This window comes from Manacus candei, unplaced genomic scaffold (assembly GCF_025592945.1).
Source record: "Manacus candei isolate 608988 ecotype Guabito, Panama unplaced genomic scaffold, ASM2559294v1 h1tg000051l, whole genome shotgun sequence".
NCBI classification, from domain to species: Eukaryota; Metazoa; Chordata; class Aves; order Passeriformes; family Pipridae; genus Manacus; species Manacus candei.
In genome coordinates this window covers 5407224-5434667 of record NW_026138099.1, presented here as the reverse complement: position 1 = coordinate 5434667, position 27444 = coordinate 5407224, and the positions used below count along the sequence as shown (strand labels likewise).

Below are 27444 nucleotides of genomic sequence, written 5' to 3'. Positions count from 1 at the left end.
GGTTTTTGTCAGGAATAACTGAAGTTTCCTGTGGATCTAATGTTTCAATGACATAATTTCTTGCAGGAAACAAAATTACTTCATAAGTTTTTAGTCTGTCTCTTCTGCCATTGGAGTGGGAGTTTGTTGTTTGTCATGGTGGAATTTTGGGGCTCTTGGTCCCTTGCACTCTCTCTCCCGTTTCCCTGTTTGCAGCACTGGCAGTGTCATTGTTTTCTGTTTTGTAGGGGACTCCCATCCTTATGTTGCGTTGAAGGGCAAAACCAATGCCAGTGATACCCTTTTTGGCATCTGGGACATGGGCTTTTTGATGGAGTAGGGGGTTTCCCCACTTCTGGACATTCATGTGAAAAATGTCCAAATCAATTACATTTAACACATTTATTTTTTTGTTCTGTCTGCTTCTATTATAACATCTGTTATTACTTTTGTTCTTGCTTGTTCTGCTTCTACTAAGGCATCTGCAATAATTTTTCCTTTATGTTGATTAGAACTGATCTCTTTGCAGGCCTGTATCATAGACGTAGGCATGGGGTTTGAGAGTGCTTGCAGGACTGGTTGACAGTCTGAATTAGCCTGTTCAATTGCCAGTTTTAAAAACAATGCATCCTGAGCTTCTGGATGTTTTATTTGATGGGTAATTGCATCTCACAAACGGTTGGCAAAATCATAAAAAGGCTCTTTAAGGCCTTGTTGTATGTGAGCAAACAACAGTGTTGTCGTCGTTGCTTCTGCAACTGTCTTTATAGCTCTAAGTGCCAGACTTTTGGTTTTATCTGAATAATCCAGAGGGACTTTTGCTTGTGTCCTGGAATATGGACCCTCTCCATATAAACGGTTGATTGATTCTTGTGCTGGTACTCGACGGCTATTAAGGGACTCTTGTGCAGATTGTCGGATTAAACTTTTCCATTCATGTTTGAAAAGCATATATTGCATTGTATTTAGAATTGCTTGGGTAACTACTCTAATGTCATTTGGGGTAAATGTATAGGCAGCAAAAAGAGAGTCTAACATTTCAGTAACAAATGGAGAGTTAAGTCCATATTCAGTTAAAGCTTTCTTTGTATCTCTCAAAATCGGATATGACACTGTTAAGATTCTGCCTCAGTTAAAATGTTAAATACATTTCAGACATTAAATGTCTTTTGGAATATTTGTTGAATATTCATGGTTTGACTTTTCTTTGCTCATTACAGCACCTGAATTGTTTTCTTTATGAAGATTTTTTTTATATACAACTGCTTAAGACTATTTCCTGTATATTTTTATTTCTCCTAGCTAAATGTAGCTTAAATGCATATCTTTTAAGGTGGGTTTTTCTTAGTTTTCTTCAAGTCCTACAACACATCAGTTGTCTTAGATTTGTAATAGGAGAGTGCTGCTTGAAGTCCTTGCCTTGAGACCTCAGTTTCCAAAAACTTCACTTGAAATTCCATACCATTTTTGTTTAGTTCTTTATTTACTCAAGATCAGACTAGATATTTTAGCAGTCATAAAACTTTATGAAAAAAAGCCATGTTATTGGGTGGTCTGTGATGACAGTGCAGTTTAGTCTTTAAAATCACTGCTAACAGTAGACTACACAGTAGTAATAATGGAGAAAAATAGTTCTCCATATATCTACTATCCTTATTGGTCACTGTTATAAAATGCTTCAGCTATTAAACCTTTTGTGTACAGCTGGATATTTTCATCCACCTTAGATCACATTTACACACTCATGTACCACTGTTTCATTCCCTTACAGCTCTGAAACATTACCATTTTAGAAGAGCAAAAGTTGCACAAGTAGGATTTTCTGGCTTATGTAGATGGAAGTTTACGCGTACTGTGAGAAGACGAATAATCTGGATGAGTTTCTGCTTCTGTCACCTTGGTGCTGGAATTACCTGAATTATTTGACCATTTGTAGGGAATGTATGTTTCTCAGACCTTTAGTTGCAGGTATATGATAAGAGCTTTGGCTTATGCCGAGGAATCTTTGAATATCCTTACTGTTGCAACATTTATTTTCTTTCTACCTAAAACAGAAGCCAGTAAGGGCATCAATGTTTAAAACTCAATTAAGAAAGAGGATAACCATGAGATGAGATAGTTTGTAACTAAAGTGTTAATGACTTATCAGCTGACATCCTACAAAGTGTTCCAGAGATGATAATAGCTCTGCACTTAATAACCACGTAAGAGTGGCTCTGCTCATCCCTGTTACCCGAGCTTCTGTGCTGTCTTTCTTTTTTTGTCTGTGTGAAAGTTATGGATTCTGTCCATGTGAAAGATTGTAATGATCGATGATGTTCAAAAGTGTTGTTTCAGAGAAATGCCTTTTAACTGAGAGAAGGATTTAACAAATGCAAGCAGTTTTGTGACTCTACATTGCCAAGAAGAGAAGAAAGCATTTTGTTCATTCTGTGTCCATTGTACACTTTCTGCTTTTGGGAAAGAATGAGACAGATAATGTCAACTACTTAAAAATGTATTTTAAGACCCCTTGCTTCTATTTCTTTTTGAACAACGTTGTGTTAGCTGTTTTCAGATGTAATTTGCTGTCACTTGCCATATGCTCCCTGATTAATTCTGCAAAGCCTGTCAGCTTCAGATAATTTAATTTTCCGTGCTTTAAAATGACATTCATTATCAGGACATGAAAAATTCAAATGATTAACTGCAAATTATGACTATTAAAGTGTCTGGGTTTTTTTGTTTGTTTCCAGAGAAAAACAGAAAGCTGGAGTCAAGGACAGAAGAGTTTTAGAGCTTTTAGAAGCCAAAGACAGCAAAATAGAAACACTAGAACAGGTTTGTATTATGTTTAAACAGAGCAGTTAAAAAAACTTGATATTGACATGACATTTATATTTCCTAAAATGAGAGAATAGTTTACTGTTGTATCTTAAGGAGAAAGTTGCAGGTGATTCAGAGATTATAACCTTCTGATAAAGTATTAATTAAATTCTTCTGAGTTCTTCAAACAATTGATCTTTTACCTAAACGTTTCTATGATTTTAGATGAAACTTTTTCTGCAAATTTTAATTGGTCATTCTCTCATTTTGCCTAGTGGGCTAACCTACACTTGGATTTCAGTCCAGAAGAGCTCTGACTATATTTAGGGTTGTAATGTGCCCATGCTTTGGAAAGATTTACCATCCTAACAAGTACAAAAAAATAAACCTGATGCACCTTCTGCCTGACAAGAGTGGTAGTGTTTCTCCTTTTATTATTAAATAAATTCATATTTAAATGAATATATAGAAAACATATATACATTAGAAATACGATGATATACAGTAGATACATTATATATTATTATATAATTCTTTATTTTATGTACTAAATAATGTATAGTATATTATCTGTATGTCTTCTATAATCTATATTATATACTCTGTATTTTTATATTTATATCCAAGATATAATGTATTAGATATAATAGAATGTATTATATTGCATATAATATGTAGATATATGAAATATGTAAATATATAAATATGAGAATTTAATATAAAATATTGTTTATTATTAAATAAACTTTTATTTTGTATTATAGCAGTGGTCGAAGTTTCAGTGTGTTGTCACATCCTTATGGCTATAGGTGTGATGTATAATGTGTTTGGTGCATGCACACACATCATTTTGATAAACCAGTAACGTATGATTCCTGTATTTCTACCCTGTCCCTATCTGAAAGACAAAATACTTGTCTAAGATGTTTATAGGAATATGTGTGCAGTAATGTGCTTTTAAGAAGGGTTGACTGCTGTGGCAGCTTCTGAACCCGAAGTGTGCATCTGCATGAGATTGCACTCTGTGGTTTCAGATCAATTTCAGAAGCTGAAACTGTAATTCATCAGAAATCTGAAATTGATGTTGTGATGCATTTACATCATCCACATGGAAGTGGAGAGAGGCTGGAAAATATAACTGGAACCTTCATAAAGTGGCAGCCAGGAAAGAAGAGTTTTGTCAGCAGGATGGGAGAAACCCTGGATATACATAAAAACAGGGGAATGAGAGGCTAGAGAGCAGCCACACAGAAAATCCAGGGGTCCTGATCAACAGCAAGTTGAATATGAGTCAGCAGTGCCCTGGCAGCCAGGAGGGCCAACCGTGTCCTGGGGGCCATCAGGCAAAGCATCGTCAGCTGGTTGAGGGAGGGGATTGTCCCGCTCTGCTCTGCACTGGGGTGGCCTCACCTTGAATATTGTGTGCAGTTTTGGGCACCACAATATAAGAAAGATGTTGAGCTGTTAGGGAGTGTCCAAAGGAGGGCAACAAAGATGGTGAAGGGCCTTGTGGGGAAGCCGTATGCGAAGCAGCTGAGGTCACTTAGTCTGTTCAGCCTGGAGGAGAGAAGAGGGAAGGGAGACCTCGTTGTGGTCTACAACTTCCTCATGAGGGGAAGCAGAGGGGCAGGCACTGATCTCTTCTGTGGTGACCAGCAATAGGACCCGAGGGAATGACCTGAAGTTGTGTCAAGAGGGGCTTAGTTTGTGTATTAGGAAAAGGTTCTTCACCCAGAGGATGGTTGGGCACTGGAACAGGCTCCCCAGAGAAGTGGTCACAGCACAAAGCCTGATGGGCTCAAGAAGTATTTGGATGATACTCTAGGGCACATGATGTGATTCTTGGGGATGGTCCTCTGCAGGGCCAGGAGTTGGCCTTGGTGATCATTGTGAGTCCCTTCCAACTCAGGATATTCTATGATTCAGCAGTCCTAACAGATGAGGAGAACAGAAGCTGCTGTTTTGGTGATTGTCACAACTGTAATGCAGCCCTTTCAGTTAGCTTCTCTTGAAGTGTCATTGACTTGGGAGGTGGGTTGTGAAGGGCACCAGTTAGTGCCAGTGCTGTAAATAAAAGCTGTGTATAGAGGTGATGTCATTCTGACCTTCTTGCTTATCCACTGGCTGGGATGCTACAGGACTGAAACAAAGGATCGTTTTCTGAGTTCTGTTGATTTGGTAGTAAAAGACTGGAGGTGGCATAGAAAATATATTGTTCATTTGTTTTGTTTTACTGGATTTTTTTCTTTGTTTATCTAAGGAGGAAAAGATGCTATTTTTGTAATTAATATGCAAATAGTCTACTTGTGAAAATGTGTATTGTGATGATAATGACAATGAATATTCTTTTCTGTAATGTACAGACAGCAAGACTTCAAGGCTGTGTATTGCAGTCTGTGTATTTTTTAAGTGTATTGCTGTGTATTGGTTTCGTCTAGGAAGGTGGGATTACCCAGTCCTGTCTTCTGTTGTTTTTCTCTTCCCCTTCATAGAATCATAGAATCAGCTGGGTTGGCATCATGCAGAGATTCAGTTGCAACAGTATAATTTGTGGTAGGGTATTTATTTACTAGGAGTTTCTGAGTGGCCACCAAACAGCTGATTGTATGAATCAGTGTTGAATAAGGGAAAAGGAAAATAAATGACCTATCTCATAATTCAGCATGAACGTAAGCTGATATTGCTGCCAGAAACAACAAGAAAACCCTACAAGGAGAACATGAGATTGTATTCCTTCTCTTGTGTTCTGCTTAAACTTTATCCTGCTTAAGAAAACTTTTAAAATTGCTGTAAGTAGAAGAGCATATTCTTCACAGCCTAGGTGAGATCCAACTAGTTAGTTCTGCTGAAAGCTGAATGAGCTTAATTTGTGATGAGATAATTCAAGTGTTAGAACAGTTTCCATTTTAATGGATATTACTGAAAATCAGCTAAATTAATTTGGAAACTTGTGATGGAGAAGTAGTATGGTCTTTAATCATGTTTGTACAACCTAACAAGGAAAAAAAGTGCTCAGATATTCATGAGAATGGGATCTGTGCCCTGAGGGGTAAAAAATCAGTGTAAATCATAGTTTTTCTAAACTTCTACTGTGCAATATCTTTGGAATACAGTACATGCATTGAACTTCTGTGTACTTAGAACACCTTCAGTCATGTACCTTTCCTAAATTACAGTGGTATAATCTTTTATTTTATATAAATAAAATAGAATAAGACTTTTTTCTTGACATGAGTTTATTGTATAGCTTCATATTGTGTTAAACATTTTAAATATGAATTAATGTGGGACATTTAAATATGTACCATTCAAAGTTTCAAACAAATGTAGTATTTATTAAAGCACTTAGGGTTATTTTTGTGTATTATTGCACATAAATTCAGTACAAAATATATTGTATTGAAGTTTTCCATTGTACTTTTCTCTTTGCTCCTTTTTTTTTTTAATTTTTGTCTTTTTAATTGGTTGATTTGTAACTTTTTATCCTGATAGTCACAACTGGGCCTCATCTAGTATATAGATATATTTATTCTAAATGCTGTGTGGGTAAAATCTTACTCATTTGAGATTAGTATCTGGATTTCTATAATGATTTTTTTACTATAACTTTTGTTTCATGCAGTGGCTCAAAACTCTTTTCTCAGTAGTTATGTATCTCTGACGTATATACATCACTTCTGCATGTGTTTCAAGGAAAAGAATTTCTAATTGCTACATTTAAGTGCATAAAACAGTCTCTTAGAATTTTAATTATTCATCTTCTGAAGGCTGATAGATATCTTGCTACAGAAATCTTGTTTCATGCTCCCTTTTCTTTGGAAACATTTTTCACTTGTATTTAATTTATAATAATTGTGTATGTCTCAAACAGATCACTGGTGTAATTTTTTTCTTAAAAAGTAAGGTGAGGTTTTGGACGAATGTATTACATTTTTAAAATCAAACAATTAGTTTAGTGGATAATGTGGAAACAGAGAACAGTCTTCTGCCATTCATGCAATAGATAAATTAAAATATCTTAACCTGTTTTCCTTAGAAGACAAAATTAAAGATGTGTAAAAATAGCAGTAAACCTTTTCTATAACATTGTTAATTAATTAGGTTTCAATTTAGATCTGGAGGAACTAAAGCTAATCTTTTTGTCCTAGACCTTGTAATGTTTCAAAACCTTATCAACTGATTATACTCTAGAGGGGTTAAAATAGTACTAGCTTGCCTCATTATCTGCAGTTGAAAATCTTCAGCTTGCTGTGCAAATCTATATTAAAGCCCCTTTAATGGGTCCAATTGAAAGAAGCATAATTCTACCTTCAGGCATTAATTAACACTAATAAATTTTTCTTAACTTTTGTACCTTCACATGATTGTATTTTTCTTTGTAGTAAAATGCTTTTGTTAAATTAAGACAAAGGTATACAGACATTACTGCCATTTAAACACTTTATTTCCAGTAGCATATAAGCCTGATTATTCTTGTATAATGAGGGACAGGAGGATAATTTCAGTAATAAGGAGTTTGGATGAATGTGTCAGCAGTGATGAGATTATGCAAAGTTTATAAACTCTTTGCAAAAAAGTTTGTCCAGTGAAGGAGATTTATGAATACTTCAGACATAATATGTCTGAGGACACTAACACATTTTTTTTCCTTAAAAAGTTCATTTTACTCGATATGTACACTGGAAAAGGGATCAGCCTTCAGTGGTGAAACCTGTGTTTTATGTAACACCTTTGAACTGCATCAGTGAATTATCATATATCTTTGTACCTTTCTGCTTGCCATCTACTAGTTAGTTTTCTCATAAAATTAAGGAAGGGAAATCTTGTTAAGGACTTGATCTCAGTGAGAAAGATGGGAAGGAAAGTATATTATTCACATAGTTGAAAGCTGCTGATTTTGGTTTATTGATAGAACGCTACCTGAGGTAGGTAGTGTGATGACTATTGCTAATATCTGTGGGCTTGTTTGTTTGAATAAATTAATAAGCTGTAAATTACAGTGTACCTTTACAGCTCATTAGTATTTTTGTTTGAATTCGTGGCAGGAATGCTTTTTCTACCTGTTGAAAATCTGTTCCTGTGAGGTAGGTAACTCCATTTTGAGGCGAGTAGTTTTCCTACTTAACTCTGCAAAAAAACAGCTATATTGGGTATTCCTACAGGTGTATTGTAAATCCATGCGTTACCTTTTCAGTAATTTGCCTGTGTAGCCACTCCTGAAGTTGACTAAAGCTTCTGGATCTTTATAACTCAGCCTTCATACTCTTAGTGGTGATTCTACAAAACCATGATATGATAGCTGCACTTGGATTAGACAGGAAAAAGTACAGTAAGTAAAGAAATGTGATGTCTCTTGTCCTCTGCCCATTACATTAGTTTGAAATGCATGATTTCTTAAATATTGAGCAGAATATTTAAGCCTAGAAGGAAGAGGTAGGTCATCTTTATGATCTCATTCATCGTCTTGGGAGCTAGTGTCTAGTTTGGAAATTTCATTTTCAGTCCAGTTAAGCATAGTTATCGTATAGCTAATGAGTATATTGTACAGCCAATAGCATAGCCTTTTTTGTGAGGTAGAAATGGTTTCTAAAGCCATTGGAATCTGATTCTACTGCAGAAGAGATTAACTGCTTAACTGTGTTCAGTATACTATTTCATTGCTGTAGTGACGCTTTTTTTTTTTAAAGTTCTAAAGTCAGTATGGTTTTAAGAGGTTGAAGCTGGATTTTATTCCCCCTTTAAGGATATTTGATGAGGAAGGTTTTCATATATCATGGCTTTATATTGGAATACAGGCAGATTTCCTCAAGTTCAAGAAGATGGTTGTGCTTTAAGGATCAAATAGCAGTGCCCTGTGAGATTAGGTTCTGGCCTTGCGAATCTGCTGACATCACTTAGGAAGGGGCTTGTCGGAACACTTGATCAGAGCAACGGCTGTTATTTCTTTGCTACACCTGATCTGGCAGCATTGATGCATATGAGGGTAATGAAATACTGCTGTGTCAGGCATAGATGCTAGTACGTATTGATTCCTGCAGATCTCAGATTGTCATGCACACTTCCAGAGGCAGAGGCTAATTCACTCTGAGAACGCTGTATAAGCCTTGCTGGAAAGGAGACCACAGGGAAAAAAAATCCAAACCTACATCCATCAAGATCATCCTCTTCAATGAGGATAAGAGAAAAGCTTATTTAGCAGATTGTTGATTTTGGTGTGAGATTAGTATAGGGAGTAGGGGGTAAAAAAAATACTCTGGATTTTATGTTGCCTGACCTAGAAGGCTGTGCTGCTGCTTATTTTCATGACATGGTTGCTAAGAAGAAAGGAAAGAATAGAGAAAAAAATCAATTTATTGGGCAATGTTGCTTTACAGCACTGTGTTATGGGTCATATAGAAAATCTGATCTGTCCTGATGCAGAGGATCACTAGTGGTGGCAAAACTGTCAGATTATATTGTCAGTGTTTGCAGTAGTTATCCTGAGAGCTGTTATACACTCATTAGAGGAAAATGGACAATTAATCTCTAAATGTAGCAGATGCATTGCTGCAATACATGCTGTACTGGTTGATATTGATGGTGCATTTATTATAGATGTACAGCTTTTCGATTTTGAAAAAATGCTGTCTTATTTCCAAACTAGAGGTGTATTTTTGTGAAAAACTGCCTCTAAGTATTTCCCCTTTAAAGGGCAAACAGCTTCTGTATTCATTGTTTCAGAGATGGAAAACCTATTGCACAGATGCCAGAAACAGCATTTGGTTCCCTTATTAATGCAAAAATGCAGCTGCTGTTAGTGTTTTCTTGCGCTATACCTGTGCAGCAGAAGAAACCAGGAGAAAGGGATACAAAGGGTTGCAAGGTATTGTAAGAAAAGATCTGTAAAGCTTTGTTTTAGTGGATGGAAGAAAGAAGGTGCTGCAGTGGAGTTGTAAGGAGCAGCTTGAGCGGAAGGAGATGGTGCACATCGTAAAAAAGTTTTGTCCATACTGTGACCTACTCAGTAGGTTGTTGATGAGAGACGGTTCCATTGCTGCTAGGGGAAAGTGAGATGCTAGACTTGCAAGGGTGATACACTCCATGAAGCTACTGTTTATTTCCACCATGTGTTTAAATACTGAAAAATTCTGACAGGTGTTTTGATTAAGATAGCAAACTCTGCTGAAGACACCAAACTAATCACATCAGGTAAGTCCAAAGAGGGCTATAGGGAACATGATGTTTATAGTAGATTATGCTGTTTGACCCTTCCTTAATCTGTGGGTCAGGTGAGAATTCAGGAGCAAGGCCGACTAATAGTAGAGGAGTAAATACATATTCCCTACCTGCAGGATGAAGTCAGCTGCTCATATTGTGGGTCTGCTTCTCTGTAGAACCATTATACCTGATCCTCTTAAAAAAAGGGCTTTAAAGAATCTTCATTTTCTGTTCTATTTCCTGCAAAACAGACCTGCCCTTTTCCTCCAGCGCATAAATGGTAGGAAAACACATTTGAATGGACAGTGTTTTAAGACTGTTTTTCCTTGTCTACATCTTTAAGTTACCATGTTTTATTTCATGTCTAGTATTGATAGAAATAGGCATTCAGAAGTTCTCATTCATTTTGGAAATTCATTTACAGGTGCTTGCTTGCAGTTTCATACTGCTTTTCCTCAGAAACAATTTTTTAAATTGTTTTATCTCAGGGAATCCTGGAAAGCATGGGATTGGATGAGGAAAAACAAACCAACTTCTGCTAGTATGAAAATCAAGTGAGCTCCCCTACTTCAATTACTCTCTATTTATGCTTTGTTTTTTAATTTATTTAAGATTGTTCTAGCAGAAAGTTAGGTGTGAAAAATAGGAATTAAAAATGGGATATATGTGGGAGACCAGGAGAGGTTTGATTACGAGCAGTGGAAAAAAGAAATAGAGATATGTGAAGAGATCTGCGGGACCCCCGAGGACAGCACCTTCTCTACATTCAGATGATGAATGGGACTGTTGAGACTCTGCAATTGTGTTCATGTTCAATGTTCATTGTATTTTTACCCTTTATTGTACCCTATTCCCCGCTTTTTATAAAAAATCCTCAGTGTTCTGTACCCTGGTTTATGCCCTTCTCCCTGATTGGCTCACAGGTGTCACATTGCAGTAACTCATTATTTAGTAATCCCTTATTTGGTTAATACCTCCCTTTTTTCTCCTTATATGGTCTGCATTAACATTCTCCTCCCTAACTCCTCCCTAGCTCCACCCATGTTTCCAGTATCTTCCTTCCCTACCCTTTATAAGTCAGCTCCTCCCTTCAATAAAGGTCCATTTCATCCTTTGTGTCCAAAGAGGAAGAATCCTTATTCCCCCAGGCTGTGTCAGATATGCTTTCAAAATACTGTTGCATGAGTTATGTCACTTGCTATTTTTCATTGGTTTTTCATCCTTGTTAGGAGTCAAGTTCTAAGTTGAATAGTCAGCTGTGAATACAGGTATCTTCTGGAATCTGCCTACTGTAAAATCAGGTAGCACTGTTGAAATTTTACTTTTGGAGCAGTATGGATTTAAAAATAACTTCTAGTTTATATTATAACTAGCTAGTGTCATTTTGAGTCTGAAAGGATACTACAGGCTGCAGAATGCAGCAGATGACTTTTATAGCATATGGTTACCTTTTCATAAATTATTTACATGGAACTTCTGTTCATCCTACATCTGAAAATAATTAAAGAATCTAATGAATAGTCATGAGATGAAAGAGAGTGGATTTCTTTTGTTCATTTTAATATTTTCTTTTTTTTTCCTTTGTCTGGGAGAACTATATGAGAATATGACTGTTGCCTGTTAAACATGCATATGAACGTTCAAGTTTAGAACCATGAGAACTAATGAAGTTGTAAAAAATTTAAAGGGAGATTTAAGAAACTGAAATCAAGGGAAGCTGTGAGATGTTACTCACACATTTTTAGTGTGAGTGTCTACTTATTTTTCAATTCCTGCTAGAAACAAAAGGAGAAGGTGGAAGGAGAGGAGAAGTTAAAGAGTGTGGTAAGTCAACCTCAATTACTCAGTGAGGAAAAAGAGAGGATGAAAGGGAGGGAATAAGTCTCAAAAGGTTGAAGTCAAAATTTTGAGGAAAAGACATTTGAAAGAAACAATATTGTCACATTTAAGCTTTAATAAAATAATTTCATTACTAAATTAATTTTGTTTCCGCTTAAGATGGCAGTATTTCTTTAAAGTCACTGCTTGTGAGAAAATACTTCAATTTTTCATCAGTTTGTATTCATTTTTACTTTTTTTTTTCACATGGTATATTAAAAGTGGACTATGGCACAGTGAAAGCTTCTGATAAAGAGTGCAATGAAGAAAGCACAGAATATAGTATTTCTTTTTACCCTGATCCTTTCAGTGGTGGAAATCAAATGCATGCTCCTTTGTTGCAGTCATAAACGGATAACTTAATATTGTGGTGCAGAGATTTGAGTATTTTCATGAAGCACTTCAACAGCCAGCGTGTTTTTGCATTTGTATATTTTTAGAATTGTTAGCATTGAAGGATATATGTCATCCTTGTATTTCTGCTAGATGTTTTCACCCTAGTTTGAGTTAACTTGTTGTTGTGAAGTAAAACCTGCTCTTATCTGCAATTTATGAACCCATATAGAGGTAGGTATGCAATACTGATTTAGCAGTGCAGTCTGATCAGATTTCAAAATGCAGAGATAAGAGTTAGTTTTTCCCTGCCTTGACCCCCAAAATATAAAAGTTTGGAGAATACTTTATGCAGTAATAGCAAATACAGCTGTTGTTTCATAGTTCTTTCCACATGCTTTTAATTTAGCAGATGAAAAAAATCTTTCACTGAAGACTGGAATTTCAGTGATTGTGTCTGCAACATCAAACAGTACACAAGTTCTCGTATTTTTATGCTAACTCACATTGGTTTTGGAATCAGACTCCTAGTGTTAAGGAGTTGTTTTTGTTGCCACTTTCACTTTCTCCATACTGTCTAAATTCACAATGGTTGGAAATGAGGTTTTAATTTAAAAACTTCTGTTTTATATGTGTTCACATAAAATATGGACAGATAATTTTAACATCCTATTGCCATGAAAAGACTGAGATGTTCTCAACTAAGACAAAAAAGGATTAATTTCTTCTTTCAGTTCTGACCTGTCATTTTCATAGCAGATTTCCTCAGTTTGACGTAGTATGTTATTTTGCTTCCTCTTCAGGTTCATATGAAGGTATTTTAAAAAGTAGTATTTTCTAGTAAACAATATAACATTATTATGGAAGAAAAAAAATTGTATTGTGCTGTAGTTAAGTGATGAAAAATGAATTCTGGAATGACAGTCCTTTTAAACATCAAAAGGTCTGCTACACCAGGTCGCAGTGTTTCTTTCTTTGTATGTACTGTTGCCTGGAGCACTCAGAGCTCCAGCAGTATAGAGGGAATACTCTTTGATTCTTCCCAGCTAAACAAAAGAGTAAAATCAGATTCTTTTGGTTTTCATTAGAGAAAATTTACGTCTAGAATACAGTTTTCTTTCTTGGAAGTTTGTCTATGAAAAAACCTTTGGAAGTGTACTTTAGCTGTTTTAGTTATCATAGAATGATAGAATCAGCTGGGTTGGAAAAGACCTCCAAGATCATCAAGTCCAGCCCTTGATCCAACAGTGCTGTGGTTCTTGAGCATGAAGGTGTCAAACATTGCTTTTGTCCTGTTGTATTCAAACAAGTACAACTGATTCAACACAAAATGTAAGCTGAGTTTGTTCTTATGTAGCATCAGCCTGTCTTTATGGTATCTAGACAAATACCAGTAGATACTGTGGGAATAGACAAATTCCTGATGAGTGTTTCACCTGGTGAAATCTGTTAAAATAGCCTCGTGTAGGAGGTTGCCCTGTATGTTGATCAGGTATGTTTTTCTTCCCCGCTGTTTCACTTGCCTGTCAGAACAGGGAGGTCTTTTAGGAACACTGCTTGTGTTCTCTTCTTAAGAAATCAGTCTTTACTCTCTTTCTCCTATTAGGCAAGGTAATTTGTAGGTTGAGGAAGCAAAGTACAAAAACAGCTGCACAGGCAAGGGCAGACGATAATTTACTTGTCTGTATCTAGAAAATTCTTTTTAATGACCCTTATGTCTGCCCAGTCATGGCTCCCAAGTCATACTTCTGGGTTTTTTCCCTTCTTTATAAGAATGTGAAATGAGCAGATATGAGAGTAAAAGTTCAGTTCATTTAGAGGAAAAGATAAGAGCATGCAAAGTGGTAACCCAAGAAAAATGCTTTGAAACATTACAGGATTTTTTTCTGTGCAAGTGTAACTTACCTAGATAATGTTTCACTACTGCTGCAGTAGATGACTTTGTAGACTACTCAGGTGAGTTTGCTGCTTAGTAATTGATGTGGTGTATTTGCCTCTTGATTAATTTAAAGTGTTAAGGGGGTCAGTTGTGGAGATAAGTAATTAGTGTGCAAGTGTGACTCAGGATAATCTGTCTGATTATCCTGAAAAGTATGCAGTGTAAGTACCTTATTTCAGTTGAAAATTTAATCTCAGCAATACAGAACAAACATTTGAAATAGCTAGCAGCACTTTTGTACCTTCATGTCTCCATTCATCCTCTACATTGCTGGAAAATATCCCATTCTAGACAGAACCTAAATATCATTGATTTTGTGTCACAAATATACGTCTGCTTACCAGTTTCCACAGAGTATATAATGAAACTAAATAGTAACATTATGTAGCTCTGTACTCAGAAATTAGATCCTTGAAGAGCTGGAGCTTTTTTGAGTGTGTGTATTTGTGAATTTTTAGGTCAGAGCCAGCAGTCTCTTTCAGATAGGTGGAATTTTTGAGGGTGTTCTTCAGATACAGACTTTGTCTTGATAAATGTTAAACAAGTAGTAATGAGCTGGCAGGAAAACTCAAAGGAGCTGCTTACTGAAATTATGTGAGGACCTGGGGAGTGGGAAGGCAACACACGAAATAACTGATGCTTTCCATAATAATGTGGATTCATACCTTTCTAAAAATTCAACTAAATCATCTCTCAGCATCAGTTCATTCCTTCAACTGTAATAATATATCCAAAGTGCAAATGACTTCAAATGTATTGTTTTGTGTGTTTTTACCTGGCAAATTTTCATTTCTTTTCGTGTCTTACATACCTGTGAACCAGATGTAACCTTTGAACACCAAAACCCCTTACGTATGTTATCAGCAATATTGTAGATTAATCTAGAGGTGTATCATCTTGTTGATAATTTTTTATGTTTCTGAACACATTCATTTTAGCCTATGTATTAAAGGCAGAGCAGTTACGTTTTTGTCCTGACATAAAATTTGCATCAATTTTTGTTCTACAGTTACAGTGTCACTGCTAGGAAAATGTTAGATTAATACCCTTTTGATTTCTTTAAGAAGAGGCAGGACAAAACAGTATGTGGAATTAAAACAGACTCCTGGAGAAAAATGCAGTGTTCTAATATGCCTTTAAGAGTGAGGGTGTTTTAGTACAAATGTAATAAGAATAGAATGCAAGTATTTATCACAGGAACTTGAAGTTCTTTTTTTATGGCAGCAAGATTTTGTTATATGTGAGTACACTGAACTCTTGTATGCATTGAGCAATGTTGTGTTATTTTCCTTGAGCTGCATATTCAGCTAGACTTAATTCTCTCTTTACGACTATTTTGTTTCATAATCTTTTTGGAAGCTTCACTTAAAAGTAATTTCTAATTACTATCAAAATTCTGTAGAATTTTGAAGTCAGCTCTCTGACTTGATTTTTGGTGTGCTAGAAGTTCAAGTTAAACAATATTCTATTGTGTTCTAAGTACATAAGCACAGATAAAAGTTCTGCCAATGAGCTTCACTGAGTAATTTCCATTCAGTTCTGCATTTATTGACTTCTTAGTTCAGCAGCAGCAAGATATTTGGTTCCTCATTTACCTTAATGTGTCTTACAGTCTTTCAGTTTTGTGTATGATTAAAGTACTAATGAAATTAAAACAATGCTGTAAAAATTATATATGTCAGATAGTTACATTTCATAGGTCTAAAACATAGGACATGCATGCCCTTTCGCAATTGCTTTTTGTCTATGAACACCTTTTTTTTCTTTTTTTTTTAATTTAAATAGAGACTCACAGGACAGCACGAGGAGATAAACAACTTAATGCAGAGAAAAAATGCTGTGGAGGAGGAAAATGCCTGTCTGAAGAATGAATTCAGTACCTTGAACCAGAAATTTAAAGATAAAAGCCGAGAACTTAAGGTATATTGACTTGTACATCGTTTCTTAAGACTGTAGCTTTGAAGCAGTTCTTTAAGCAATGTCAGCCTTTGTGGCACAGAAAGTGACAAGCTTGGAGAAAAAATTGCCTTAGGCCTTGCTATACCTTACCATTTTCTCACATACCAACTCTGAGGAAGATGCTTTAAAGCCAAGAATCCAAGCTTTATAACTTTCAGATAAATAGTTAATGATGGAAATGGAGCAAAGAAAGTGGGAGTGTGAAGATGTGGCTTCTTGTAATTAGATTCTGATGGGACTGGCATTATTAATTGATAAAGCCGAGGTCTGGGAGGATATGTCTGTGTGGGTCTCAAAAATAGCTGGGGACAGCATCAAAGGCAGCTTGATCAATTAATGGGCTCTTTGCAAATGTGTACTCATCAAAGCTGTCATCCAGCTAAAAAATATGACCCTTCCACCTGCATGAAGGAGGCCAATAAAAGTACACAGGTGACCTTGGCCATCAAATATAGAAGAAGCTGCTGTGAGGGTAAAACTGCACAGTTTATATTTGCTGATTAGTTCTCACTTTTTTGTTTATCGGCCCTTGTGGTACTGTTCTACAGGACACTGAGGAGTGTGCACAGAAGAAGGAAGAGCAAAACAGACTGGTTATAAAAAAGCTGGAGGAGGAAAATAAGGGATTAAATACATGCTGTGCTGACCTACTAAGTGACCTGGAGAAACTGAGGAAGCAGGAGGCACAATGGAAAATGGAAAAATCTGGCAGCGATGCCATAATAAAGGTATGAATTGGAATGGACTCCTAGATGTTATTTCAGAATTAACTTCTCCAGACATTTCACTACAAGTTATTTTCTTTAAATAGCAAGTTATATATTCAAATTTATCAGTGGGGACTTGCATTCATTTACATTCCTTCACTTAAGACCCACAGCTTTTTAAAAATTGATGTTGCAAAGCAGGAATCTGACTTCAAATAGTAATCTTAAAATGTAAGCATTAAAAAATAAAAGATACTGTACTTTAAGATAATAGAAATATATGTGAAATAATAACAGCTTAAAACTGTTATCACAAATTTTTTCTTGATGTGTAATTAACTTACCTATAATTTTGTTGCAGTATTCTTCATAATTGTTGTTTTGCAACAACACTTTAAATTTTAAGTGTAATTTCAAATAAATTGTGTCCTAGCCTCCAAAGGTCTCCATTCTGTGAGAGAACTTATTATCGCTTGTATTAAAAAGTTCTTTTCACTGTTTATAAGAAAACAAAAAAGAATATAATTGAATACATGGTACGGAATATTTTCTCTTTTATTTAAATGACACTTTTTCTTGTTTGCTGGTGAAAATTGGCTAGCATTTTTTAAAATTCCTTATAAGAAATAAACCACAAACATAGTATCTTAGTGTTTGACAGCTACTTATATACATATCTAGGTATTGGATTCTTATTTTTTACATGACTAATTGTACACTTACAATGGTGTGTTCTTTTACATTATTGAAGTACATTCATTGTAGTAACTATCTAATTAATACCTCACCCAGAAACATCCTTTTTCCTTGCACTAGCAATTCAGTTGTTTTGGTATTGCTTCCAACTGTTGTGCTGATGGAAACCATTTGTCAAGAGTTTCATTCAGATCTGCTAACATGTGAAGTAAAGTTCCTGCAAATTGCCTCCTTTGGAGGGTTATCATGAAAGGATTATGGGATTCCCAGGGCAAGAAATGGTTTATTGATACTTGGGACAGAAAAATCTAGTGTGTGCTAAACTGATGTAATAATTTTCAAGTTGTCAAATGTGGTGCTTGTTAATATTGGATAAATTATTGGAAATCTGTTACTCATACCTTCAGTGAACACAGAATAATTTTTATGTCTCTCTCCTCCTGGCTGATGAGGCACACTTATGAGAGAAAGGTGTGTCAGAGCCAGGTGATTGCAGGGATGGGAATTAGTAGTGTTGGTGTTTCAGAGTGGCATTACAAGCAGGTCAAGGTGTTGTTTAGACTATGACAGAGGTTACTTCTGGGTATGGGTGTTGCCTGAGCCAGCCAGGGATGTCACACAGCTGGATTTGCTGTTTACAAACAAGGAAGAACTGATTAAGAAAATAATAATGACAGACCAGGCTACAGTTACCATGAAGTTGTCAAGACCAAGACCCTGAGACAATGAAGGAAGGAGAATAGCATAGTGCAGACCTGGAGGTGAGAAGCAGAGTCTTCAGCTTGTTCAGAGAACCAGTAAGTGAAATCCCATGAGAAGCAGCACTGAAGGATGAAGAACTCAGGAAAAAGTGTCAAGTCTTCAAAGACATCTTTCTTCAATCCCACGTATGATCCACCCTGATGCTCAGGAAAACAAGTGGATATATCAGGAGACCGGTGTGGTTAAACAGAATTAATCACCAGGTGCCAGGGTGGGTGTGGAAAACAGTGTTCAGGAAGTAGAAACAGTGAAAACTATAGAGGAGGAGTTCAGAAGCATCGTCTGAGCACCTGAGGGTAGTGGTAACCAACCTGCCGTTGACTTGCAAGTAATGACTGTTATGAGTTTCTTGCACTACTTTATCAGTAAAAAGCAGAACAAGTAAAATGGGGACCTGTTGCTGAAACAGAATGATGAATTAGTGACAGAAGGTAATAGATACGGCACAGGTACTAAATATCATCTTTGCCTCAGTCTTCTCCAAGATGTCCCTAAAAGTTTGTGCCTAGAGACAGGCTTCAGTGAGAAGTACTGAGAGTGGATGTGTTGGGGGATACCTGAGAGAACTTGACTAGTACATATCTGTTGGACCACCTGAAAGGAACTGCATCCAAGGGTGCTGGGAGATTTGGCTGATGGCACTCTCAGGCAGCTGCCTATTGTCCTTCAAAAGTAGCAGAAAACTTTTATTGGGGGAACTCCATGATAAAAAGGATAATCCAAGAAGAAAGGTTGGTTAGTCTCTCTGCAGTCCCTGGGAAAATCACAAAGAAGGTCATCTTGGAAGTAGTTTCTGGGCACTAATGGAGAACATGACCAGAAACAATAATGGATTTACCAAGGGTGAATTGTTCCTGAGCAACCTGATTGGCTTATATGATAAAATGATTGTGTCTGTGGACAAGAGGAGAGCTTGGCTGTGATTGACCTTAACTTTAGCTAATATTTGACACTGTCTTGCTGTATGCTTTTATCGAAGTTAGGATGTTATAGCTAGATAGGTGGACAGCAACATGTTTAAAGAAACTATGTGGATGTTTGGATTGAGAGAGCTGTAGTTAATGGGTTGTAATAGTCTGTAGTCTGGTGGTAAGTGGTGTACTCTAAGATCCATCCTGGACCTTTCTTGCTTAAAATCTTTATCAGTGATCTGGAAGAGGGAACAGTGGGTGTGATCATCAGATTTGCAGATGACACCAAACTGGGGAGAAGTGGATGTGCTTGAAGGCGCTGTTGCCATCTGGGGTGGGGCTTGACAGAACTGGGACAATGGGAACCTTAGGCAGGACAAATGATGAGTCTTCCCCTGTGAAGGCAGAGCCCTGCAGGCAAACAGGGAACACCTCTGGGCAGTGGCAGGTAGCACGCTGCATCGGGGCCAGCAATGAGAGGTATGAGCGGGGCATGGCCCCAAGAACTCTGCTCAGTACTCGATACCACATCTCTTTTTGGGTACTGTTTTTGGTACATTTGCAGTACTGAAAGACATCAGTAAACTGGCTGAAGGTGGGACAGTGGATCTGGAGACTTTACCTTGCAAGGAGAGGTGGTGGGATAGGCTGACTTGGCCAGGAGAAGGAATGGCTCTGGGGCTGGGGCCACCCAGCAGCATCTCCAGCACGAACAGGAGGGGTTGGAGGAGATGCATTCATTCTTTACATCTTTGTGTGTTGGAGTGGTGAAAGGCAACACAAGCTGAAAGAGGAAAACTTGAGGCTAGAGTAAACCTTTTTCCCAGGAGGACAGCCCAGGAGTGGGGCGGGGTCCCGTGGAGGTCCCCAGCATAAGAAGAACATGGAACTGTTGGAGCAACTCCAGAGAAGGGCTACAACATCAATAAGGGGACTGGAACACCTCCTCTATGTAGACAGGGTGGGAAAGTTGGGCTCTTCAGCCTGGAGAAGATTGGATGGAAACCTCACAGCAACCTTCCAGTATCTGGAAGGGGCCTACAGGGAAGCCAGAGAGGGACTCTTCATCAGGAACTGTAGTGACAGGACAAGGGGTAATAGGTACAAACTGAAAGAGGGGAAAGTTAGGTTAGGTATTAGGAAGAAATTCTTTACTTTGAGGGTGGTGAGACACTGGAACAGGAAGTTGCCCAGGGAGGTTGTGGCTGCCCCATGTGTGGCAGTGTTCAGAACCAGGCTGGACAGGGCTTTGAGCAACCTGGTCTAGTGAAAGGTGTCCCTTGGCCATGTCAGGGGTGATTGGGATTAGGTGAATTTTTAACCCTTCCAACCCAAACACTTCTATGATTCAGAATTAGATTTCTGATTTCAGTATTCAGCACAGCTTTTGTATGTCAATATATGATATTTCAGTACCTAAGCTGCGGCAGTGAGAGCGCTGCATCCTAACCACTAGACCACCAGGGGGCCCGTTCGATTCCCGGTCAGGGGACTTCCCTGGGCAGATGGAGCTCGTCAGCCCTGTAAGGCCATCCATCTAAGAGAAGGTCACTCTAAACAAACCTACGTCCTGAGGACCTCGCTGCCACCGTCTAAGCTTGCTCAGCCCCGGCAGATGAACCTCAGGATTAAAGGGTGGGCTCAGTTCAGCGCACACTGTGTCTCACCTAAAAAATCCACTGCGCAGGCTCGAAGGGTAAAGACCTTTCCCAAATCTTCGTTCATGAAGACTGGCTATGATGATGAATGAAACCTAAGCTATTTGTATAACCGGTTGTTCCCTTATCCCTGTTTTCATGTTTTGGTTTTTCAGTAATGCTTCCAGAAAACTCAAGGTTTCAAAATACATTCAAAAGGTTGAATTGATTTGTTACTTAGTTGAAAGCAAAATCTGAAGTTATGTATGTCACAAATGAGGTGAAGTACTGAAAGTTACTTTTTTTTTATTTTTGCATTCTGCCATTAGATGACTTCTCAAGTTGTATTTATGGCCAGATCGTTTCTTACTTATTCTTTTTGTTGTGTTCTGCAATGGATGATGAGTACCCGTCAAAAATTTCATGTGTTGATAGTGAACTATCTCCTATAATTCTGAAATCTTCCATTATTCAAGGAAAAATTAAGTCTTTCTACTAGCCTTTGAGATTGAATGATGGCTCATTAGTTGGATACATCAGATATATAGCTTGAGACTTATCAAGAAGCAGTTTTCCTATGTCATTCACTTGTGGATTTTGCTGTTTCCTCACATCCATGTTACTATTGCTTAGCAGGACGTAATTCTTGTCCAAGTTCAAAGAATTCTATTGTAGTACATTCTGATACTTCTAAATATGTATAAACCATTTTTTATGTTTAAAGAGAAACAATTAATTATTTACATTTCAGTTAAAAAAACATTTTGATAACTTCGATATGAGAAGCATCATTGCTGAAAGGGAAAAATGTGCATTTTTTATCTCTTTAACTAAATCTATATGTAAATGGAAAACTAATATACTCTTGGCAGTAGATTAGGGATGCTATTCTACTATGGGGTTTTTATTTTAAATTATTGATGAATCCTGGAATATTTGCCTTACTGAGAACAAGTGATTTCATCTGTGAGTGGTATAATACCAAAGCAGGTCTAAGGCTGTTGCCACCTTCTCAAACTCTGTTCTAGATATTGCTGTAATATTTATATTTCCATTCTTGCCTCAAAACACTCTGTGGAGAATAGTCATATGAAGCTTCTTAAGGATTGATATACTCTTCTGAGTGAACTCTAGCAAGGTTTATGTAGAGATTGAGGTCTTGCTTGAGTAAGTTGCCTTGCTGCTATATTTCTTGTAGACACTTTCACAGTTTGCTAACTAACTTATACAGTAAGGCTTATGATAAAAGGCAAACTCTTGCTTACTTGCATTGTTTTCAGAGCACTTCCAGAAGTTTTCTTGTATGGTATTTCTTTTCCTGAAGAAACTATTCCTTGCACTGAATTAGCAGTGCAAAACCAGAGCAAGAGTTAAGCAGTCTCAAAAATGAATCTATGTCTATGTTTCTTAGTTGATCTACACATCATTGTGAATTTTTTAGAGAGCTTAAAACAGTAAACCTGCTTTTTTTTTTTTTTTTTTTTAAGGAATTTCTACTTAAAAAACAAAGTTTCATCAATTCAGTAGTTAAATTGGGTACTATTATTTTGCAAAGATTTGATTCAGAATTCTCCTTCCACATCCAGCAATAGAGTTAAGGAAAACTTCTTAAAGAACAGATGGCCAACTAAAATTTGAAATACACCTTTTTTTCTGGTATTCACAGTTTTCATACATGCACATATACACATATTTATGTATTTGCTTAGACCACAGTAAATGTATTCAGGTATATGCACGCCATATATCTCTATCCATAGATGACATGCATAGTAGATTTTGACTGTTTCTTATACGTTATCTTCAATGCATTTAAAATGCTTTCTTTGCAGAATTTGAAAACTGATTTAGCAGAGGCAAGAGAACAAATAAAAGAGTTACGCAGTATATGCAGTAACTTGTCATCTCATGTAGCTGTGAAACAGGAAAAACTCTTCCAAAAGAATTGTGATGTGATCAAAGCTAAGTAAGTATTTCATAATTTCATTACCTTCAAATCTGAATCTTCTCGAAAAGGCTACTGTTCCACTTACAAAGCAGTATTTTACATTAGAAGTATTTTTGTGCAACAGTGTATTTTAATATCATTCTGTTTCCACAGGATGTAAGGCTACCAGTTTATGTAGACTAACTCTGATATATTTTGACACTTGGTCTATTTTACCAGTTTTTGAGTGGGTATAGACTTGTACACTTCTGTAATTGGCGTTGGGTCAGAGAACTACCAATCTCTACTGAAAGTAACAAACTAACAATATGATTGGTGACATAAATATTAATTAGAGAGGCTAAATGCCCTGAACTTGGAAAAGCTTTAAACCTAAGTTTGACTTTCTAATGAGAGTCAAATCTGACAAGTCAACAAAAATCTACATAGGCCTGTACTAAATGTTTAAAACACAGTGACTTAAGCTTTATTTTAAGTCTCGCACACTATTTCTTTACACTGAATCTGTAAGATTAGTGCTGTGTTATTTGAGTCTTGGAAAAGAAATGAAGGACAGAATGAATTATATGAATTAACTAGACTACTGAATTCCTCAGAATGAAGGTAATGGCAGAAGACAATCAGTTACTTTAGCTGGATTGTCAGGAAATTGTCCATTTTTCACTTCTTAGTTTCAGAGGCATACACAGTACTTCGCTTCTATGTTAGACAAATAATATTCCCTTCAATATTCCTTCAAACTGTGGTTATACCTGAAGAGCTGCAGTTGGGATGTAGAAATCATTGGTATGGATACTTCTCTTTGCTTTCCAGGCAGAAATCATCTTTCTATAGGGAGTCAGTATCTACGTGTTTTTGGAAAAAAAGCCTCAAGAAATATTTTTGATGCATCTGACCTTAATTGTTACCCTAGTATTTGTTGAAATCTCTGCAAGAAAAATGAGATATTATTATTTTCATGTTTAAAAGGAATAAATACCAGTTGAGTTTCAAAAAGTCAATAAAAATAGGCAAGTTTATTGGGAAATTGTACTGATAGAGGCAGTCAATGGAATTTGTGAAATTGTGTGAGGACTAGGGACAGCAAAGAAGGCATTTTAAGGTTGGATAGTTAAGGTAAGAAAATTTACTGCTTGATGGTTTTGATTTACAATAGTCTGAATTGGCCAAATCCTTGAACTTCAAATTTCTCAAAATATTGTATTCTTTGCTATTTGCTGGAGCTGAAAAAGATCTTATTTGCAAATGTCTCTATTCTTCCCACTGCTCTGTCTCCTTGTGTCCTGGTTTTAGATAGGGTGTAGTTAATTTCTTCTCAGTAGCTGTTATAGAGCTGTATTTTGGATAGTGCTTATTGGAATGAAAATGGTGTTGATAACAAACTGATGCGGGTTTTTTATGCTAAGCTGTGTTTATCCTAAGTCAAGGATTTTTTTTTTTTCTTTTCTTTGTCCCATGCCCTGCCAGTGGGAGGGAACACAGCTGGGACAGGTGGCCGGAACTGACCAAAGGGATATTCCACACCATAGAATGTCATGCCCAGTATATAAACCAGGGGGGAGTTACCTGGAAGGGAGACTGACCTGGGTTCAGAAAAGTGGGCCTGACATCAGTCAGTGGGTGGTGAGCAATTGCATTGTACATCACTTGTTTCCTTTTTATTATCACTATTGATATTATTTAGCATAATTTTTTATTTTATTTTCAATTATGAAACTGTTCTTATCTCAACATGCAAGTTTTACTTAGATTCTCCTCCCCATTCAGCCTGGGTCAGGGGGTTGGTTGGGTGTTGAGAGAGTGGCTGCAAGGTGCTTGATTTCCACCGGAGCTTAAATCACGACACCCTGTCTGCTGCCTTCCTACCTTCCCCACCTTCCTCCTTTTTTAAAACAGACCAGGAACACAGTTGTAATTATTAGAAACAAACTCTGGAAGAACAAAGGAAGGAAACAGGCTTCCTTCATTTGTTGTCTTCTTTCATAGGGAGCGTAGGCAGATCCAGAAAAATACACCTTGACCTCACTGGGTTTAATTTCAAACTCCTGAATTAGTTGAGAAATTCATTCCCTGGTTATATTTTTCATGTTTGCATTCAGTACAGATTTTCTGGATCTATTTAGAGTCCCTGATAGCTTTTCCATTCTCATGTTTTCAAAGAACATAAAATCTTGCCCATTGTTTCTGAAGATTAATTCCAATGCATCTCTGTGATTTTTGTTTTAAAATTATGCTAAATGCAGGATCTAGAACTTTTTGATCTGAGCAGTTGGCGGTCTGAGTCTCACTGACACAGAGCTCTGGTGGAACTCTGAACATCAAACTGGAGAGGTTTCCTTGACTCACTGAGACTTTAGCCTTGCTGTCACAGGTATCCAGAAAATGTTAAACTGCTTGCAAATATAGTAAGCTCTATTCTAAAATGAATTAGAATTTCTTGCCCCTGTATTTTTAGTGGAAGTGTGGGCCATGACTTTATTCCTTTGATTAGTGCATAGTCCAAATGTATCCCTGATGATTTTCCAAGTACTTCTTTTGTAGTAATATTGGGTTTTCTTCCCCCTTAGTTCGCACTCTTGTCAGATTTGAGTACCAAAACTGTCCCTACCCTTAACAATAGTAATGACTTTAAAATAGTTATTGTCAGGACAAGGTGTCAAATATTTTGAGTCTTTCTGCAGTCCAGTTTCTACTGTCTTTGTGTAGCATTCTTGCCATACTGAAAGCAAAGTCTGCTAAGGATATTGGAACAACCATCTTACTTTAGTAGTTGAAATAATTTAGTAATGCTTCTATTTTGACTTAAGAAAGACCTGACTTTTTTATACCATGCTGATTATTGTTGTGCAAAGAGTACAGTAATTTCTGTAAATTTCTTCATTTCCCATTGTATTCATCTTGAGCTATTATACTGGAGACAGAGAGGTATTTTTTAATTCCTCAGTACTACCTAGTGATTTCACCATTAAATGAATTTAAATGCTCTCAGTGTATCATAGTTTTCTTGTTTATGGGAAGTGTAGGGATGATGGGGAAAAAGTAGACTTAAGGAGTGCTTCAGTTTGGGTCTTAGCTGATAGAATATTGGTTTTTTCAAATACTGTTGCTGGTGGTGACTTTTTTCTTAAATTTGTGTCTGTTTAGAGTTACAGTATATTGCAACATTTTATCAATATGTGCTTATGTTTGTATACTGCAACATTTTATCAATATATGCTTATGTTTGTATACTGCAACATTTTATCAATATGTGCTTATGTTTGTATACACATATCCTACTTATATCTACGTATATACACTTTCACATATAATTTATATATTTTACGTGTAGATGTATATATTTCTATATCTCTGTTTATGTACTTATAGATGCCTATGTATACTTATCTATGGGTGTGTATATAGGCACTTATATTTTAAATGTAACTCATTACCTTTGTTGCATTCAATTTTCAATTTTTGATTGTTTCTTCTCTACATGCTCACCCAAGAGTATGATTTTTCTGGGGACACATGCCAGGCAGATGTCTGTCTTGTAGAGTTGTTTACTGCTTTGAGTAAGCATGTTAATATATATTTTGATCAGAAATTAATTTTTGTCTTGTAACTTTTTTTTGGATTATCATGGGCTTGATTTTATATACTCTTTGAGCAAATTGCTCAAAGCAAAGTAGTAACAGAATCACACAGAATCACTGAGTGGCTGAGGCTGTGGAGATTGTGTAGTTCTGCTGCCCCAGCAGGTTGTTAGACACTAGATCAGTGATTATTGGGTCAGAACCACCTTGGTGGGAGGGTGGGAGGGTGTGTGTGTGAAGGAGGAAGGGATGGGTCAAAACTCATGGAGGAGGTGGCGTCATATCCCTCCTGGCAGGCCCCTGGAACCCCCAGGAGGAAGCCCCGGAGTAGCTGTCAGTCACAAACAGCCCAGGAAAACTACAACACACCACACCTCCTGCAACCCCTAAGCCAGCCACAGATTGGCAGGGACAGTGAGGACAGTGCCCCTCACCCTGGCCTAGAACCCCGGAGTGGATGGTGGGTCAGAGACCCCAGCTGGGGGGGCTGGCCATGGGATCCAGAGTAGAAAAAACCAAAAGCATATGTTTACCATGTGTCATGGCCCTGCCACTTGGATGTGTGAGAGCTGATCTTCCACAAAGTCTCAGTGGTAGCTATATGATCTCTCTTTCCCTCTTTCTCCTTCTCTCTTTTTGCTCTCTCTGCTTCTCTTTCTTTGCTCCTTTTTTGATGCTTTGGGTGGCTTGGAGCTGGAGGGAATGGGTTTTGACTTAAGTGTTGTGGATTAGTATGTGGTGGATTGGTATTGTGGTGGAACATTTTGTCTAACTTGTGTAGTGCCTTTTTTGAACCTTTGCCAGGTTCCCTTGTTTTCTCCCTTCAATTAATAAAGAAACCCCTTGGGAACAAGTCTGTGGCTTATTCTCTTGATGCTATCTCAAGGTATTAAAGAACCCTATATCTATATTTAAAAGTAAAACTCCTGGCTGGGCCCATGAGCTTGCAGCTCCCAGAGTTGGAGTGTTACACAGCTGCAACCCTCTGCTCCAGCAGTATCAGCTACAACAGGGCTATCCAGTATTGTTGTGTCCAATTGAGTTTGAGTATGTCCAAGAATGGATACTCTGCAACATCTCTGGGTAGTCTTTTCCACTGTGTGGCCACTTTTAAA

At 37.1% G+C, this 27444-nt stretch overlaps 2 protein-coding genes across 13 annotated transcripts in view; one reads left to right on the top strand and one right to left on the bottom strand.

Annotated features, from left to right (window-relative positions):
• LOC127477273 (uncharacterized) overlaps positions 1 to 27444 on the bottom strand; it is a 702414-nt gene that overhangs the window by 431674 nt on the left and 243296 nt on the right. The gene's annotated exons all lie outside the window — the stretch shown is intronic.
• The window catches only part of CNTLN (centlein), a 263978-nt gene that overhangs the window by 100428 nt on the left and 136106 nt on the right, over positions 1 to 27444 (top strand). For 4 of the 10 annotated variants that reach the window (XM_051801346.1, XM_051801344.1, XM_051801348.1 and 1 more), the window contains 5 exons: positions 2715 to 2799; positions 11761 to 11805; positions 15917 to 16051; positions 16639 to 16818; positions 22636 to 22769. In XM_051801346.1, coding sequence (XP_051657306.1) covers positions 2715 to 2799; positions 11761 to 11805; positions 15917 to 16051; positions 16639 to 16818; positions 22636 to 22769 — 579 coding nt within the window. The remainder of the gene's footprint in view (positions 1 to 2714; positions 2800 to 11760; positions 11806 to 15916; positions 16052 to 16638; positions 16819 to 22635; positions 22770 to 27444) is intronic. The other 6 variants (XM_051801353.1, XM_051801345.1, XM_051801349.1 and 3 more) reach the window with 2 other exon arrangements.